This window comes from Theropithecus gelada, chromosome 14 (assembly GCF_003255815.1).
Source record: "Theropithecus gelada isolate Dixy chromosome 14, Tgel_1.0, whole genome shotgun sequence".
In the NCBI taxonomy this organism is placed as follows: domain Eukaryota; kingdom Metazoa; phylum Chordata; class Mammalia; order Primates; family Cercopithecidae; genus Theropithecus; species Theropithecus gelada.
Window position 1 is genome coordinate 9,518,522 of NC_037682.1, and position 17,201 is coordinate 9,535,722.

Below are 17,201 nucleotides of genomic sequence, written 5' to 3' on the forward strand. Positions count from 1 at the left end.
ACTGTCCTCCTGGTTCTAGAATCCCACTGCTATTCCATACCAGGCACTCTAGAACGAGAGACTGCTGCTTTTCCTGGGCAGGGCCTGCTTGCTCCAGCTCTCAAGTCTGACTTGCATCTACGCTGTGGGCAAGATGCGGCTGCGAGACCGCATCGCCACATTCTTCTTCCCAAAAGGCATGATGCTCACCACGGCTGCACTGATGCTCTTCTTCTTACACCTGGGCATCTTCATCAGCGACGTGCACAACTTCTGCATCACCCACCACTACGAACGCATGAGCTTTCATTACACGGTCGTCCTGATGGTAGGCTCAGGGCAGGGATGCAAGGGCTGGCTGCGGGAGGCCCGGGGGGCTGATGGAAACCCCACTGTTGTGTCAGGGGGCCACTCTCCCACTAGATGGGCCTACAGTTCTCCCAGGTGATCAGCATCTGCTGGGCCGCCATGGGGTCACTCTATGCTGAGATGACAGAAAACAAGTACATCCGCTGCTCTGCCCTGACCATCCTGAGTGAGTGGCGGGAGGGGGAGGGTGCAAGGGGGAGCGGGGAGCTTTGGAACCCTGAGATACGGCAAGGAGTAGCCAGGGAAGGGTACTGGGGCTCATGGGGGGCTCTCTCCTCCACCCAGTGCTCAACGGAGCCATGTTCTTCAACCGCCTGTCCTTGGAGTTTCTGGCCATCGAGTACCGGGAGGAGAACCACTGAGGCCTGGGGAGTCGGAACAGGGCTGAGGAGGCTGAACGAAAAGGCTGCCTCGGGTGTTTTAATAAAGTTGTTGTTTATTTCCACCTGCCAGCTCCTTCATGGGGCAAGGGGTGGGAGGCTGGAGACCCAGGAGGAAAGCAAGTCAAGACAAATGCTTGACCCGCGGGGACTCCAGGCCCGGCCTGCAACCACTCTGGTGGACTCGGCTTTGGGTCCGGGGTCTTAGTGTCTTAGGCTTGACGGAGAGGGGCAGTGAAGAGGTGCCCCCAGCCTCCCCATTACCCCGCCTCTCCTCCACAGGACCCAAGTCCTAGGCTGGCCTAGCCACAAGCAAGGGGGCTCAGGAGGGACCCACGCGGATGTGAGGGTTCATGAGTGGGTCCAGGTTGGGGTCGCTGTCCGCTGCGGCCCGGCCTAGGCGAGACATGAGAGCAAGGAGGGCCAGAAAGCCCAGCAGTCCCAGGAGTAGCAGCAGGCCTGCCCGCTGGAGCAGGGTCAGCGGTCGCTTCCGAGACCCGGCCCGGCTCCTGGGGGGATGAGGGGAAAATCAGATCAGGCCCCAGTCCCTGGTGGCCCCCACGGCCTAGAGAGAAGCCCCAGTCACCACCCATTCCTGAACCTCCATCTCCTCGTCTGTGCCTCAGAGATGATCACTCCTGCACTTGCCACCATAGGGCCTTATTGTGCAGCTCAGACCAGCTGAGGCACACGACTGTGTTCTGGAAACTACAACGTGTCAGGCGTCGGGGAGAGTTACAAAGATTAGGGGGTGTCAGTTCAGGAAGGGGCCTCAAAGAGCCTGAGTCCAAACCTCCTGTGTAGGAGGCACTGAGACAGCCCCAGAGAGAAGCAAACCACAGCTTCTGCTGCACAGCCAAGGCCTCTGCACACCCCAGCACCAGGTACTGTCACTCCCCAGAACGAGCCCCTTTGGTCATGAAGCTGTCCCTCCCAGGGCCTCTGGTTCCCACTCCCTCTCCACCCCTTCCCGGCATTCCGCCCGCCTGACCCTGTGTACCTTAGCAGCTGGGCCAGCCAACCCAAGGCAGGCCGGCGTCGGTACTTGTCATCGTCACAGTCTCCATGGAGGCCTGGTGTCCGGTCATCATCCCGCGTATCATACACCTTCCTAGGGGCTACAGGGTGGAGCCACTAGCACCAATAGACTCAGGAAAACTGGCCGCTTTGGGGAGGGCTAGGGGGATCACCTGCCCTCCTCAGTCTGACAGAGCATCTCAGAATCGTGTGGAGGTAATGGCTGTGCCTGGATTGAGGACAGGTTCCTCCAGGTGGGTCTCTCTCTGAATCCTCAAGCTCCCCGTACACAAACCACTCCACCACCCTCTTTCTATCCTTCTGCAGCCTGGGTCACTCCCAGGCTCACCATGAGTCAAGGGCTCAGGATTGCCCATGTGGATCACTGTGTGCTGCTCGGGCCGGCCTGGGGAAGCCGGGGGCCGGGGGGCCTGGCTGTAGAAGGCTGGGGCAGCAGAGGCGCTGTCTACCTCCTCTGGTCCAGGGGTACTGCTGGCTGTGGGCGGAAAGAGAGCCATCAGCAGAAGTAGTGGGTAGAGCTCAGGGGTAGAGCATGTGACTGTAGACCAAGGGAGCTGTCAGCAGAGCAGGGAGGCTAAAGCCCAGACAGTAGGTAGAAGCCACCACTTACCATTAAAGCTAGACCAGTCAGAGAAGTCAGACGTGTTGAGGGGCTCGGGTTCTGGGCTCACCACCTCATCGATCTGGAGGCAGGAATCTGGGTCACCAGGCTGCCTAGTACTGTCCCCACCCATCTGGCTCAGGTGGGGCCCAGGGCAGATGGATGGTCAGACAGACAGAGGGACTCTCACCAGAGGGAGGCCCAGTCCTGCCCGGGCCCAGTTGACCGTGGCCAGCTTCTCTCTCAGTGCGGAGGCCACAGGGCCAGCCAGGTTGGTTGGGGGGAAGATGGGGCCATTGCAGCTGGGGCACTGGTAGCCGGCAGGTGCCGTGTTTCGGGGTAGCTGGGCAGCACGTTCATTGAGGCAGGCCCAGTGAAAGAGATCTTAGGGCCCATGAGACAGGGGAGAAGAGACATGAGGAAGAAGACACTTAGGGCTCCTAGCCTAGCAATAGCCCCCAAACCATTGCAGGACATATGGACACACGTGTGTGCCAGAGCCTTCTCCTCCCCGTCCTGTTCCCTAAAACATCAGTCTTCTTGGCTATCACCATCTAAGTCCAGGCAGTGCTACCAAGCTGTCCAGCTCACAGGGGTAAGTTTGGGTGGGAAGAAACGCCACCTCTCCTTTCAGTGAGTCCTCTCTGGGCCTGCACTCATCATACTCTTTGGGCTAATGGCTAATAATGAACAGTTTCAGAAAAGGTTCCTTGATATACACACAGGCACACATATGCATGTACACATCCCTGGGCACACATGTACCTGTGCTTATAAGCACGTAATCAAACACAAGTAGCATTCACTATATCTACACTATGGGCACAGGAGCCCTCACACATACACATCTATACACTCACAGGTTTGCTAACACTCAGGCACATTCAACCATGCATTCTCTTGTACTCCCACAACACACCTGTGTTCATATGTTTACATACATACATTTACCCATTCATTCACCCCCAAGTACTAATCAACACACTAACACTCATTTAAACACACAGTGTACATTAAGTGCCTGCAAGTACACACACGCACTCACAAGGAGAAACACATATGGAGCTGCCTCTTGCATGAGCTCCTTCAAAAACTGGAGCTAAGGCTCTTACTCCAGATTCAGGTCAAAGTCATGACACATATGTCTGCTGACTTTTTTTAGCTAACTTTAATGTGGGAAACTCACTTCCTCTCTGTTTAGACTTGGAATCAGTGGTGGATCCTGAATATCTGAAAGCGACATGCCGGTCTGGCTAGCTGATAGTCACGGCCACCAGCATACACATAAGCTTGACTGGCTCTCACTCAAACCTCCAGATTGGCAGGGCTGAATTTTTAGGAAAGAGGAACTAGGAGCTTTAATTTTTAGGAAAGACAGTGAGGCCTAGAAAGGAAGAATAACTTGCCTGAACTTACAGAGCAGGTAAGGAACTTTAATATGACTAGAATCTGGGTTCTGAGACTTGGGGGACTCACTGTCCTGCTGCTTGAGGAGGGCCTGGAAACCAGTCACCAAGCTGGCCCCTGAGGCTGGCCTGATCCCCCCGAGGTGCCAAGGCCTCACCATAGCAGACAAGGCGGGTCGTCTCTCGGCTGGCCAGGGGTATGTTGCACAGGCGGCAATTGGGGTTGTAGTCGCTATCTTGGAGCCATTGCAGGTAGGACTGGACGATGCACTGGAGTGGGAGAGAGATGTCACAACTGGTGCTGGGGCTGCTCGGCCTATCACCCCAAGGTCTGACAGTCTCTTTTTCTCTAGTCACAGAGGAGACTCATCCTTTTGTTTGTTTAATCAATATTTATTGAGCACATACTGTGCGCCAGACTCTCTCTTGGGGGCGGGGGATATATCAGTGAACAAAATAAACCAAGTCCTTGCCCTTGTGGGGCTTACATTCTAGCGCGGGGTCCCTCATGGATTTGGAGGAAGCCAATACCGCCTTGCCCACCCAGTGCCCTGCTCAGTCGCTCCCCTGAAGGCCCCACCTTGGCGTGATTGGCTACCAGGCAGTGCTCGCAGACGTTGACCCGGTGTTCGAAGCAGAACAGGTTGGTCACCTTTCTCTTGGGGCACTTACAAAGCCCCATGATCGATCCTGGGAAAGGGGCCTGAGTTGGTAGGAAGCCAGGTTCTGGTGGCCACCACTATGCTCTCACCAGCCCAGTTTCCACTCTTAACTCCTCCAGACACTCTCTTATTCGCCCCGACCCAAGATTTCTGCCCACTGTTCCTCCTTATGCGGGGAAACACCCCCTGCATAAATCCCACCTCCGGCGACCCCTCAATCCTTCTGGATCCCGCCCCCGGCCAGGCCCCTCCATCAGCGACTCCCCGATACCACCGGCCCCGCCCCCAAGGCCTCCCCTGAGCCCCACCCCCTCCAAGCCCCGCCCCTTCTCTACAGACCCCAGTCTCTGTGTTTACTGATCGGCCGCTGCACCGGTTCCGAAGGGCGGCAGCGATGCTTCGAGGCGAGGAAGGGCAGGGACCACGCTCTCCAAGGATCTTGGTCCGCTCCCTTCAGCCCCGGCCGCCCCGATTATCCCTCCGCTGCCACGTCTCTTCCGGGTGCGGCGCGCCCTGATGACGCCATCGCACCCCTGGGCCACGCCTCCGCTGACGCTAAACGTGAAGACCGGTGGAAAAGAGAGGGGGCCCGAACGCCGCGGACCCCTCTCCCTACGTCACTTCCGCTTCCTTCTCCGCAGGGCGGGTAATTCGAAAGTTTTTTGCAGCGAGTGGCCTTCCCCGTTGGCGCGCGCCCGGGGCGGCGGCGCTGGAGGAGCTCGAGACCGAGCTTAGTTATGTCTGGGAGGCGAACGCGGTCCGGAGGAGCCGCTCAGCGCTCCGGTGAGCGGAGGGCGCGCGGGAGACGTGAGGTCGAGCCGTTTGGGGGACGCAGTCCTGTGAAAGATTGCCCTTCCCTCCCGCTGCTGCCTCCAGAGGAGGAGCCCTTAGAAGGGCTTGTTTGGGAATTTTCTCGCTGTCTCTAGAACCTGTTCTCTGGACTCTAAGGTCTAGAGTCCTCCTCTACCGCTTAACTTTTTTCTCTTTCCAGGGCCAAGGGCCCCATCTCCTACTAAGCCTCTGCGGAGGTCCCAGCGGAAATCAGGCTCTGAACTCCCGAGCATCCTCCCTGAAATCTGGCCGAAGGTGAGCCCCAGGTTTCTCACCTCCTCCCCTTGTGGCCCCTCACCTAATGTTGAGCTCACGTTCATCCCTCTTCTCCAGACACCCAGTGCGGCTGCAATCAGAAAGCCCATCGTTTTAAAGAGGATCGTGGCCCATGCTGTAGAGGTAAAGGCTAAGGAGGGTGTTGTGGGTGAGTAGGCGGGCGAAACTGGGAGCCAGCTATGAGATCAATTGGTATTGTACCCCGCAGGTCCCAGCTGTCCAGTCACCTCGCAGGAGCCCTAGGGTGAGTTCACTTTCATCTACTTAATTAAGTGGAATCTGGGTCACTCTAGAGGTGGACAGCACACATTGGCTGCTCACATCTGCCCAGGGAGCTGTTTTGCAGTACTACAAAAACAGTTTGCCTTCGGGCACCTGCATGCATTGCCAGTCTGGAGTACTCCCTGAATACTTAATACACTTAACTTTTTATGCCTTGTGTATTTCTACCATTTTCCTGGAACTTCATGTAAAAACTGAGCGATGTCTTAACTCCACATACTGCCTTTCTAATCCGTTTTGCCTTTAGCTTTCATTTATGGGTATTCTAAGATAAGTCATGTGTATGACATTTTTACAGTTTGAGCACAAGCTGTTATCAAAGGATGTTTCATTAATAGACAATCTGAAGACATAATGAATGAGAAATGTGAACTCCTTTGAAGAGCTGATAGGGCTTAGAGTCAACTAGGGAGAAAGACAAATGACCATTGATGGCAGCGTTGTGTACTGGGACTGCAATAAGGAATACTAGATGCTATGACGGTGGCTAACCCAGACCATGTGGCTCAGGGAATGTTTCATGGAAGAAGAAACATTTAAACTGAGTCTTTAAAGACAAGTAGAGGGTGGGCGCAGTGGCTCACACCTGTAATCCTAACACTTTGGGAGGCCGAGGCGGGCAGATCACTTGGGTCAAGAGTTTAAGACTAGCCTGGCCAGCATGATGAAACCCTGTCTCTACTAAAAATACAAAAATTAGCCAGGCATGGTGGCACATGCCTGTAGTCCCAGCTACTTAGGAGGCTGAGGCAGGAGAATCGCTTGAACCCAGGAGGCGGAAGTTGCAGTGGGCCAAGATCGCACCCCTGCACTCCAGCCTGGGTGACAAAACGAGACTCCATCTCAAAAAAAAAAAAAAAGGGGGGGGGTTTCCAGGCCAAAGAAGAAGCCATGTTTGCAGAGATTGGGAATTTAAAGAAAAATCACAAGGTTTGGGGAATAGCAATTTGTTTAGTGTCTGCAGCAGACCTCAGCAGGGGAGGGGGCACCCTAAGGCAGAGCAGAGCCCGATGAGGCACAAAAGCCACACTCATGACTTGGGCTTCATTCTTGGGTCTGTGGGCAGCCTTTGGAGAGTTCTGGGTAAGGTAGTGACTGAGTCAAGTTTGAATGTTTTAAGAAAGACCCTTCTGGGAGCTGTGGGGAGAATGGTTTGGAGAAGCGCTACCTTGGGGCTCCAAGACCAGTGGAATGACGTGAAGTCCAGGAATTCTGAAGCATGAAGCCAAGGGCGTGAGCTAAAGCCAGGATGACACACAGTACTAGGTTCAGAGGGAATCCCTCCCCAGAGGCCTTCCCTGATCACCCTTATCCTATTGCTGGCACATTTCTCTACGTAATTCTCTTAGGCCTTACCAGTTCTAAAGACAAGGTCTTGCTCTGCCACCCAGGCTGGAGCACAGTGGTGAGATTTTGACTCACTGCAGATCCTCCCTCCTCAGCCTCTCAAGTAGCTGGGACTACAGTCGCACACCACCATGCCTGGCTAATTTTTTTTATGTTTTCTCTAATTTTTTTTTGTAGAGATGAGGGTTCACTATGTTGCCCAGGCTGGTCTTGAACTCCTGGACTTAAGTGATCCTCCCACCTTGGCCTCCTAAAGTGTTGGGATTATAGGCATGAGCCACTGTGCCTGATCCTTCCAGTTCTTATAGTGTATTTTCTTGCATGTTTGATGTCTTTCTCTCCTCTCTAAGAACATAGGCACCTTGAGGGTAGGGACTTCTGCCTTTCCTAGTAGCCACTCATTCTTGTTGACTGACTGAGATTCATGGTACATCAAACAGGATAAAGTTGCCAGGACCTGGGTGACTGCTTGGCTACAGAGGATGAGGAAGTGGTAGTCAGTGGTGACCACCAATTTATTCAGCTTCCCTGTTTTTTGTTTTTTTGAGACGGAGTCTCACTCTGTCGCCCAGGCTGGAGTGTAGTGGCGTAATCTTGGCTCACTGCAAGCTCTGCCTCCCGGGTTCATGCCATTCTCCTGCCTCAGCCTCCCAAGTAGCTGGGACTACAGGTGCCCGCCACCAGGCCCAGCTAATTTTTTTGTATTTTTAGTGGAGACGGGGTTTCATCATGTTAGCCAGGATGGTCTCGATCTCCTGACCTCGTGATCTGCCCGCCTCGGCCTCCCAAAGTGCTGGAATTACAGGTGTGAGCCACCGTGCCCGGGCTTTTTTTTTTTTTTTTTTTTTGAGTTGGAGTCTTGCACTGTCACCCAGGCTGGAGCACAGTGGCGCAATCTTGGCTCACTACAACCTCCACCTCCCACGTTCAGTTGATTCTCCTGCCTCAGCCTCCCAAGTAGCTGGGATTACAGGCACCTGCCACCACGCCTGGCTAATTTTTTTGTATTTTCAGTAGAGACGGTTTCACTATGTTGGCCAGACTTGTCTCGAACTTCTGACCTCAGGTGATCCACCCACCTCAGCTTCCCAAAGTGCATGAGCCACCATGTCTGGCCACCCGTTACCTCTTGAACTTCATCTTCAGTTTCTTCCTGTTTCCTTCACTTCAGCCATGCTGGCCTCTTGTTCTTTGACCCTGACTAGCATGCTGTGGCCTCAGGATTTTTGCACCTTCTGTTCCCACGGCCTAGAACACTTGGCCACGAGTCACTCCCACACCTCCTTCAAGTTGTAGCTAGAATGTCACCTCAGTGAGGCCTGTATTGACCTTTATCTCTTTGCAATTCTAACCTACCCCAAGCACTCTGTCCTGTTCTGTGTTTTCCTGTAGTGCTTGATACTGCTCACATAATACTGAATTTTCTTATCTGTTTTTCCCTTAGAATGGGGCAGGGGTTTTCTCTGTTTTATTCCCTGCTGTATTCCCAGTTCCTGGCACAGAACAGGTGACTGATAAATACTTATGGACTGAGTGGACATTTTAGGACAATCCTCATCAGCTGTGTGGCAGATAGACCACAGAAGGCAAGGGCGGAAATGTGGAGAGAAGTCAGAAGGTCACTGGGACCAGCCTGGGCAACATAGGGAGATCCCCCTGTTCTACAAAGAAACAAAAAAAAATCAGCCAGAGTGGCACATGCCTGTAGTCCCGGCTACTCAGAGGCTGAGGTAGAATGATTGCATGAGCCCTGGAGGCTAAGGCTGCAGTGAGCCATGATCGTGCCACTGCACTCCAGCCTGGGCAACAGAGTTAAGACCCTATATCCAGAAACAAAACAAACAAAAAAAGGTTGCTCAGCTGGTCTAGAAGACACCTAATGAGGGCTTGAGTTGGTCAGAGGGGAGGCTGGATGCTGGGCACATTTTGGAAGCAAGCGAAAGCATCAGCAGATGGGGGCAAGTCCACTCGTGTCACAAAAGCAGGCTCCTCGGAAGCAATGGTGGGTTGTTTTCTTCTCCCCTCGTCTCTTTCAGGGTCTGATTTGTCTCTTCCTTAAAAAAGTGTGTGTCCTGTGGGTCTTTCTTTCCACGCTGAATCTTCTCAGGCTTTTCTGGAAGTAAGCAGTCCAACTAAGTATTGGGGGCATCCTCTCTTCTGTCCTGGTACAGATTGCCTTTTTCTTGGAGAAAGAAAACGAGCCCCCTGGCAGGGAGCTTACTAAAGAGGACCTTTTCAAGACACACAGCATCCCTGCCACCCCCACCACCACTCCTGTGCCCAACCCTGATGCCGAGTCCAGCTCCACGGAAGGAGAGCTGGACGCCAGAGACTTGGAAATGTCTAAGAAAGTCAGGCGTTCCTACAGCCGGCTGGAGACCCTGGGCTCTGCCTCCACCTCCACCCCAGGCCGCCGGTCCTGCTTTGGCTTCGAGGGGCTGCTGGGGGCAGAAGACTTGTCCGGAGTCTCACCAGTGGTGTGCTCCAAATTCACTGAGGTCCCCAGAGTCTGTGCAAAGCCCTGGGCCCCAGACATGACTCTCCCTGGAATCTCCCCACCACCCGAGAAACAGAAACGTAAGAAGAAGAAGATGCCAGAGATCTTGGTGAGTGAGAGGCAGGGGTTTTTCTCTGCCGTGTGCTCCGGCAGATGTGCACGGCTGGGGCTCTGGCTCTTTTGGGGGATAGGCAGCACCTGCAGGGTGTGGGTGAGATGCTCCAGCCACCATGTTCCCTTCTCACTCACCTGCTCCCCATTTCTCTTCCCTCAGAAAACGGAGCTGGATGAGTGGGCGGCGGCCATGAACGCGGAGTTTGAAGCTGCTGAGCAGTTTGATCTCCTGGTTGAATGAGATGCAGTGGGGGGTGCACCTGGCCAGACTCTCCCTCCTGTCCTGTACATAGCCCCCTCCCTGTGGAGGGGACACTTAGGGTCCCCTCCCCTGGTCTTGTTACCTGTGTGTGTGCTGGTGCTGCGCATGAAGCCTGTCTGCCTTTGAGGGCTTGGGCAGCAGTGGCAGCCATCTTGGTTTTAGGAAATGGGGCTGCCTGGCCCAGCCACTCACTGGTGTCCTGTCTCTTGTCGTCCTGTCCTTCCTATCTCTCCAAAGTACCACAGCCAGTTTCCAGATGGGCCATAGACTGTGGAGGAGAATCACTGGCCCAGCCAGAAGTTAAAGGGCTGAGGGTTGAGGTGAGGGGCACCTTCTGCTCTTGCTGGGAAGGGTGGCTCCTTGGAAATAGGCCCAGGGGTTCTGCCAGCCTCGGCCTTTCCATCCTGAGTTGCCTTCTGTTGGTGGCTTTCTTCCTGAACCCATCTGCGTAAAGAAGTTTTCGGTTCCGTGGGTTTTCCTTCCAATTCTGTGAATCGTCCCAGAGAGAATTTGTGGGCTGAGGGCAATTCTATCTCGGAGGAGGAAGCTGGACATTCAGCCTGTGAAGTCTGAGTTTTGAAGGATGTGGGGAGCCTTAGTTGGGTCTCAGACCATAAGTGTGTACTACACACAAGCTGTGTTTTCTAGTTCTGGTCTGCTGTTGAGATGTTTGGTAAATGCCAGGTTGATAGAGCACTGGCTGCTTGGAGCAAAGGGGCCACCAGGTGCTGTGGGTTTCTGTGGCTCACGGCCTCTGGGCTGGTGCCTTGCGCAGGGCCCATGCTGGAGTCTTACCACTCTGCTGCAGGGGTGGAAGGTGGCCCCTCTTGTCACCCACACCCATTTCTTACAAAATAAGTTACACAGAGTCTACTTGGCCCTAGAAGAAAAAGTTGAAGAGTGCCAGTCTTACTAACATTTTGTGACTATGCCTGTAAAGTCCTCGGAAACTCCTTGTGTACCAGACAGCGGCGGGGGCTGAGAGCAATTTTAGTTTTTGGCCTCCCTATCCTCTCACATGAGAACACTGCCTGGATGCATCTCATGATTTCTGGAGAATTTCCCCATCTTTCTCTTCTTTGAATACTGAGGATTCAATAGTGTGGATTTGAAGGCTGCCCTGCCCCGACTCTCCCACCGCACCCCAGTCCGTTGTACCTTTTGATGTTTATAAGTTCATGGAAGTAGACGCTGAGGTGTGCAGAGGAGCTGGTGGATAACAGAGAATGCCAGTGAAGATGAGTGCTGGGTCAGGGTACTTGGAAGAAACGTTGCAGGCCAGGCAGGCCCTAATAAAACCCTCTGCCAGGCCTGGGAGTCCCAGGCCATCTGCTCAACGCTCTGTGCTTTGTCAGACTTGCAAGCAAGCCCCCTTGCGGGGGAGGCCTAGGTGTCCTTGAGCTGAACCGCACTGAAGAACTCTTGTCCTCACTGGCTGATGTGGCAGAACTCTTGGGAAATGTCTTAGTCCTGCAGAATCAGGGGTCACCAGATGATGCGGAGTTGAGATCATCACTGCAAACTTCTCTGTTCCTGAGGAACTAAATTTAAGGAAAAAAATGGGATTTTGTTTTATAGTTGGAAAAAAATCCTGATTAAAGATTTTCTGCCTGTCCATGGACTGTTTCTTTTATTGAGTCAAAGGCAGAGCCGAGGGTAAGGCCAGGCCTCCTGTGGGCTGCATCACTGGAGTTGTCCCTTTGTCCGGGCGCTCCCAGCCCCGCTCACCCCCATTCGCCCCATGGTAGATTACTGTCCTACCTCACTTTTTTTTTTTTTCTTGAGGCGGAGTCTCACTGTGTCGCCTAGGTTGGAGTCCACTGGCGTGCTCTCAGCTCACTGCAACCTCCACCTCCCGGGTTCAAGCGTTTCTCCTGCCTCAGCCTCCCCAGTAGCTGGGTTACAGGCGCCCGCCACCAAGCCCAGCTAATTTTAATATTTTTATTAGAGATGGGGTTTCACCATGTTGGCCAGGCTGGTCTCGAACTCTGACCTCAAGTGATCTGCCCTCCCTGGCCTCCCAAAGTGCTGGGATTACAGGCGTGAGCCACCACGCCCGGCCTGTCCTGCCCTTTGTCTTGTTTATTTCTGTCCAGTCCCTAATCCGCTCCTTTTCCAGGAGGAAGAAAGTTGGGTGCTGAGAGCTCCCCCAGTGCCCACAGGAGATGCCTGGGAAGTAAACATCCTCCCAAGTCCAGCCCTTGTTCCCCATTCCCTTTCAGCCTCCTTTGAAGGAGCCTGAGTTGCTCACTCCATGGTCCAGACTGGACGCTGTGTAGCAGCTGGTGCTGTGGGACCCCTGGGGAGCTACTCAAAGATGCTGATGCCTGGAAATTCTCCCACTTGGCCTTAGGTAAGGCTAGGACCCTACATGTAGGTGGCACAGACCAGCCTCCCATCCCATCCTCCATACTCGTACTTGCCTCCTAGTCATCCAAACAAATCAAGGCCATTAAGTTTTCCGCAGACTTAATTCACTTTGACCTCCTTTTCTGACCCAGAGGACACGGGTCCCTTCTTCAAGGCTAACCTTTCCACCTTGGCTTTTGATCCAATTATCTTGTCTCTGAAACCTTCCTCTTTCTGCCAAGTCCTAAATGGCTTTTATTTGCTTTGTTGTTAAAAAATGACAACCAGGCTGGGCACAGTGGCTCACACCTGTAATCCTAGCACTTTGGGAAGCCAAGGCAGGAGGATCACTTGAGCTCAGGAGTTCAAGACCAGTCTGGGCAACATAGGGAGACCCTGACTCTACAAAAAAATGTAAAAAAAAAAAAATGAGTGTGGTGGCGCATATCTGTAGTCCTAGCCACTCAGGAGGCTGAGGTGGGAGGATCACCTGAGCCTGGGAGGTCAGGGCTACAGTGAGCCATGATGACGCCATTGCACTCCAGTCTGGGTGACAGAGTATAGACCCTGTCTCAAAAGACAAAAACAACCAAAAGTTGACCAGCATCTGTCGTCAGCTACCACCATTACTCCCTCCTTTTAAGCTTGAAGGAACATTCCAAGTTGCTGTTTACTTTCTTTGAATTTATTCCCAATGCCCTCATCACTCTCTTTACAGCTCAAAGGTAACCAGTGATGTCCTAATGTCCAGTATTCCAAGCTCAGGACTCTGCCAGCACACCCTCTTTGGGGCTATGGCACTGCCAGCTCCTTTTTCTTGGCTTTTCCTGAAATGTCTGCATACCAGGCCTCAGTCTTGGACCCTCTTTCCCACCTGCCTGCTCTTGCCAGGTAGCCTTAGGTTCTCTGAACTGCCTCCTTGCTCAAGACTTGGCCATCTTTATCTCCAACCTAAAACTGTCCTGAGCTACAAATCAGAATCTAGAACTGCCTTTCAGGAAGTCATCTGAAGCTGTGCTTATCCAGCAGCTTGCTTACTCCTGTGTTCTCTGTGCCATTAGCAGAGCCACCAGCTGACACAGTCACGCAGGCCAGGAACCCAGGACCAGCTCCTTCCTTCACCCCATCTGGCCAGCCCCATCCCCCTCAACATCCCCCCACTCCACAGTCACCAGACAATTGCACTAGCCTCCTGTGGGTGCTTCCCTTTGGCTGCTGTGTCTCCACACTGTCTGCACTGCAGCTAGAACATATTTCCTAAAACACACAATATGATCCTGTCTCTTCCCTCCTTAATTTTTTAATTTTGAGGTGGAGTTTCACTTTTGTTGCCCAGGCTAGGGTGTGGTGGCACAATTGGCTAACTGCAACCTCCACCTCCTGGGTTCAAGCAATTCTCCTGCCTCAGCCTCCCGAGTAGTTAGGATTACAGGTGCCCGCCACCATGCCTGGCTAATTTTTCTATTTTTAGTAGAGACGGGATTTCATTATGTTGGCCAGGCTAGTCTCGAACTCCTGACCTCAGGTGATCCGCCCAACTCGGCCTCCCAAAATGCTGGGGTTATAGGTGTGAATCACCATGGCTGGCGTGCTGGGCCTATTTCTCCTCTCCTTAAAACCCTTTCTTTTTTTTTTTTTTTGGGGGGGGGGGACTGAGTTTCACTCTTGTCACCCAGGCTGGAGTGCAATGGCACAATCTCGGCACACCACAGCCTCCGCCTCCCGAGTTCAAGCGATTCTCCTGCCTCAGCCCCTGAGTAGCTGGGATTACAGGCATGTGCCACCACACTCAGCTAATTTGTAGTTTTAGTAGAGACTGGGTTTCTCCATGTTGGTCAGGTGATCCACCATCCTCGGCCTCCTAAAGTGCTGGGATTACAGGTGTGAGCCACCATGCCCAGCCAAAACCCCTGCCTTTGTTTGTTTGTTTTGTTTTTTTTTTTTTGAGACAGGGTCTGGCTCTGTCGCCCAGGCTGGACTGCAGTATTGTGATCTGGGCTCACTGCAACCTCCACCTCCCAGACTCAAGCCATCCTCCCACCTCAGCCGCCTGAGTAGCTGAGACTACAGGCATGTGCCACCATGCCTGACCTTTAAAACCTTTTAATACAATTTCACATCTGAGTGTAATAAGACCAGAGAAAGTTAAAAGCAGGGATTGGAATAGATTTGTACACCCATGTTCCTAGCAGCATTATTCAACAATAACCAAACAGCTGGAAACACAAATGTCTACCAGCACCTGAATGGATAAAGTGTGACCTATCGATACAGTGGAATATTATTCAGCCTTAAAAAGAAGGAAATTGGGCCAGGCGCAGTGGCTCACACCTGTAATCCCAGCATTTTGGGAGGCCAAGACTGGCGGATCACTTGAGGTCAGGAGTTCAAGACCAGCTTGGCCAACATGGTGAAACTCCGTCTCTACTAACAATAGAAAAATTAGCTGGCCCTGGTGGCGGGTGCCTGTAATCCCAGCTACTTGGGTGGCTGAGGCAGGAGAATGGCTTGAACCCAGGAGGTGGAAGTTGTGATGAGCCAATATTGTGCCACTGCTCTCCAGCCAAAACAGAAAGCTCTGCTGACTTCCCATGCTCCGTGCTGCGGTAGAATGGATGGTCGCTGGTGGATCCCCGCAACCAGGACCTAAGCTGATCAGATTCCCCACCTTGAGCAATGGGTGTGAGGAGGGATGAAGGCACCGCCTGTCCAGCAGTGTCTGGTGGGGGGAATGTGTGTTTGCTCGTCTGCAGGCCCTCCCCCGTCCTGGTTCTGGCAGTCGGCGCCCTACAGTGCTTGCCCTTTGAAGTCTCTTCTTTCCATGAGTTCTGTGACTCCCCAGCATCCTCCCAATAAACTCCTTTTTGCTCAAATCAGCCAGCATTGTTTCCTGTTTGCACCCGAGAACCCTGGCTGGTCTAGGGGGCTCCCGACACCTTAGCAGGGCTCATGAGGACTCCAGGCCAAGGCTGGTGTCCAGGCTTCAGCCCATAGACCCAACGCAGGCTGCGAGTTGCTTGGAAGTCCCTGCCTCTGAACCTTTGCTCTCTGCCTCTTGTGTCTTTTCCCACTCCTGCGTCACCTGGGTAGCCCCGCGTCATTAAGTCTGGCTCACACGCCACACCTGCTCAGCCTTTCCTCCCCACCTGCCCCACCCGGTGAAAGCAAAGAGCACAGGTTCTGCAATCCAACCCGGTTTGAATCCTGGCTCTGCCCGCTTCTAGCTGTATGACCCCAGGCAAAAGATAATAATTAGACTCTACTGTGCCTCAGTTTACTTATCTGTAAAATGAGGACAATAATAATACCTGTGCCATAGTGTTTAAAAATGAGATGGCCGGCTGGGTGCGGTGGCTCACACCTGTAATCCCAGCACTTTGGAAAGCTGAGATGGGTGGATTGCTTGAGGTCAGGAGTTCAAGACCAGCCTGGCCAAGATTATGAAACCCTGCCTCTACTAGAAATACAAAAATTCGCTGGGCGTGGTAGTGGGCACCTGTAATCCCAGCTACTCGGGAGGCTGAGGCAGAAGAATCACTTGAACCCCGCGAGCTGGAGGTTGCAGTAAGCCGAGATTGTGCCACTGCACCCCAGCCTGGGTGAAAGAGCGAGACTCCATCTCAAAAAAAAAAAAACAAAACAATGAGATAATACAAGTAAAGCACTTAGTGCATGGTGAGTGCTCAATGAACAATTTTCAAGTAGAACTGACCATTCCCTCCCTTTTTGAGTCCCAGAAATCCCAGAAGTCCACACAGACCTCCATCATAGCACCTTCAAGCTCCATTCTGTCTGCTCTGCACACACGTTTACACAGTAGCTGTGTCAACTCCAGCTCAGGCTGGAGGCAGGGTCCTATTTGTCTCTGTTCTCCCAGTGTCCAGACACGTCATGGAGTAAGTGGGTGTGGTGGTTTCTCACCAGCCTAGGCAGGTGTGCTCCTCCAGTGGGAGCTGGGGACAGGGGCTTCAGAGAGCCTCTGAGTGCCCAGTAGGAGGGGCACCGGTGGAGTCAGGAGTGATGGCGCCTGGCACCCTGCCTCAGGCATGAGCCTCCCACACCAAAATTCTAGTCCCACTAACGTGCATATGAGGTCTGAACCCCTGGCTCACACCTGTCCCTATTTCTTGGAGAATGAACTTCACCCTCCCTCTCCACAGGGCAGTTCCCCACACAGCCTACGGACCCCTGCCTCCTCGCCTAGGTCCTCAGCCCAGTGGCCCACCACCCCTTGAGATGAGGCTTTGGCTCAGGCCTAGTGGTTCTCCCAACATGTGGGCCTAGACCAGGCTGCCTTCCCCTCTCCACAGTGTGGCTGACAGGTTGGCAGGCTCCCTGATAGCCACCTGCTTGGGGATCAGTACACCCCCATCTGTGACTCTTCTCGAGCCCTGGTTTTCTCTTTTGAAAAGTGGGGCCAATTCCATCTCTCTAACGGAATTGGTCGGGAGGTTGTTTTCAAGGTTGATGTCATATGCAAAGCAACCAGCAGAGTTCCTCATCACTGATGGCTAGTAGCATTTTACGCAGCCTGTGAAAAACCCTCAAAGGAGGAGATTCATTTTTGTACCCTTTCAGCATTGAGGGTAGGGCCTTGCACAAAGTTAGGGCTCAATCAATATTTGTGGAGTTGAATACCCATTTCACAGGCTGGGAAGCTGAGCCTGAGTTCCTGCAGCTGCCCCACCTATGAGCAGCAGAGTAGGACTCAAATCCGGGTCCTGAGCTATCTTCTGTCCAAGTCTGAATTAAGCACCTGTCTGTGCTTGGCTGGTGGGACCCCGAGAGGACCCCAGTCCTGTCTGTCT

At 53.2% G+C, this 17,201-nt stretch overlaps 4 protein-coding genes across 8 annotated transcripts in view; 3 read left to right on the top strand and 1 right to left on the bottom strand.

Moving 5' to 3' along the window:
- TMEM262 (transmembrane protein 262) lies at positions 1–953 on the top strand. 3 transcript variants are annotated; one of them, XM_025357749.1, is made up of 3 exons: positions 1–307; positions 415–514; positions 634–793. In XM_025357749.1, exons 1-3 carry the CDS (start codon positions 134–136, stop codon positions 708–710), a joined length of 351 nt encoding a protein of 116 aa, XP_025213534.1. In that variant the 5' UTR covers positions 1–133; the 3' UTR covers positions 711–793. The 3 variants fall into 3 exon arrangements, with proteins under 3 accessions (XP_025213534.1, XP_025213535.1, XP_025213533.1); XM_025357750.1 differs by having other exon boundaries at positions 415–482; XM_025357748.1 differs by having other exon boundaries at positions 101–307; positions 415–953.
- Positions 763–4,953, bottom strand: ZFPL1 (zinc finger protein like 1). The gene is made up of 8 exons (XM_025357746.1): positions 4,775–4,953; positions 4,354–4,463; positions 3,932–4,043; positions 2,558–2,751; positions 2,377–2,449; positions 2,095–2,241; positions 1,729–1,846; positions 763–1,237 (listed from the first exon to the last, which is right to left on the bottom strand). The coding sequence occupies exons 2-8, from the start codon at positions 4,453–4,455 to the stop codon at positions 1,051–1,053; spliced, it is 933 nt and encodes a 310-aa protein (XP_025213531.1). The 5' UTR covers positions 4,456–4,463; positions 4,775–4,953; the 3' UTR covers positions 763–1,050.
- Positions 4,954–5,001: 48 nt separating this feature from the next.
- CDCA5 (cell division cycle associated 5) lies at positions 5,002–11,659 on the top strand. 3 transcript variants are annotated; one of them, XM_025356935.1, is made up of 6 exons: positions 5,002–5,218; positions 5,427–5,521; positions 5,600–5,665; positions 5,751–5,786; positions 9,343–9,781; positions 9,943–11,659. In XM_025356935.1, the coding sequence occupies exons 1-6, from the start codon at positions 5,173–5,175 to the stop codon at positions 9,957–9,959; spliced, it is 699 nt and encodes a 232-aa protein (XP_025212720.1). In that variant the 5' UTR covers positions 5,002–5,172; the 3' UTR covers positions 9,960–11,659. The 3 variants fall into 3 exon arrangements, with proteins under 3 accessions (XP_025212720.1, XP_025212719.1, XP_025212718.1); XM_025356934.1 differs by having other exon boundaries at positions 9,343–9,777; XM_025356933.1 differs by having other exon boundaries at positions 9,343–11,659.
- A 4,625-nt stretch (positions 11,660–16,284) lies between these two features.
- Positions 16,285–17,201, top strand: part of NAALADL1 (N-acetylated alpha-linked acidic dipeptidase like 1) — a 25,838-nt gene continuing 24,921 nt past the window's right edge. The window contains exon 1 of the mRNA XM_025355292.1: positions 16,285–16,289. Coding sequence (XP_025211077.1) covers positions 16,285–16,289 — 5 coding nt within the window. The remainder of the gene's footprint in view (positions 16,290–17,201) is intronic.

Excerpts from the sequence above, each read along its gene's own strand:
- TMEM262 (XM_025357748.1), top strand. The coding sequence starts at position 134 with ATGCGGCTGCGAGACCGCATCGCCACATTCTTCTTCCCAAAAGGCATG. Across the intron at positions 308-414 it reads ATTACACGGTCGTCCTGATG|TTCTCCCAGGTGATCAGCAT; the intron begins GTAGGCTCAGGG and ends ATGGGCCTACAG.
- ZFPL1 (XM_025357746.1), bottom strand. The coding sequence starts at position 4,455 with ATGGGGCTTTGTAAGTGCCCCAAGAGAAAGGTGACCAACCTGTTCTGC. Across the intron at positions 4,044-4,353 it reads TGGTAGCCAATCACGCCAAG|TGCATCGTCCAGTCCTACCT; the intron begins GTGGGGCCTTCA and ends CTCCCACTCCAG. Across the intron at positions 1,238-1,728 it reads TGGCTGGCCCAGCTGCTAAG|GAGCCGGGCCGGGTCTCGGA; the intron begins GTACACAGGGTC and ends TCATCCCCCCAG.
- CDCA5 (XM_025356933.1), top strand. The coding sequence starts at position 5,173 with ATGTCTGGGAGGCGAACGCGGTCCGGAGGAGCCGCTCAGCGCTCCG. Across the intron at positions 5,522-5,599 it reads TCCCTGAAATCTGGCCGAAG|ACACCCAGTGCGGCTGCAAT; the intron begins GTGAGCCCCAGG and ends CCTCTTCTCCAG. Across the intron at positions 5,787-9,342 it reads CACCTCGCAGGAGCCCTAGG|ATTGCCTTTTTCTTGGAGAA; the intron begins GTGAGTTCACTT and ends GTCCTGGTACAG.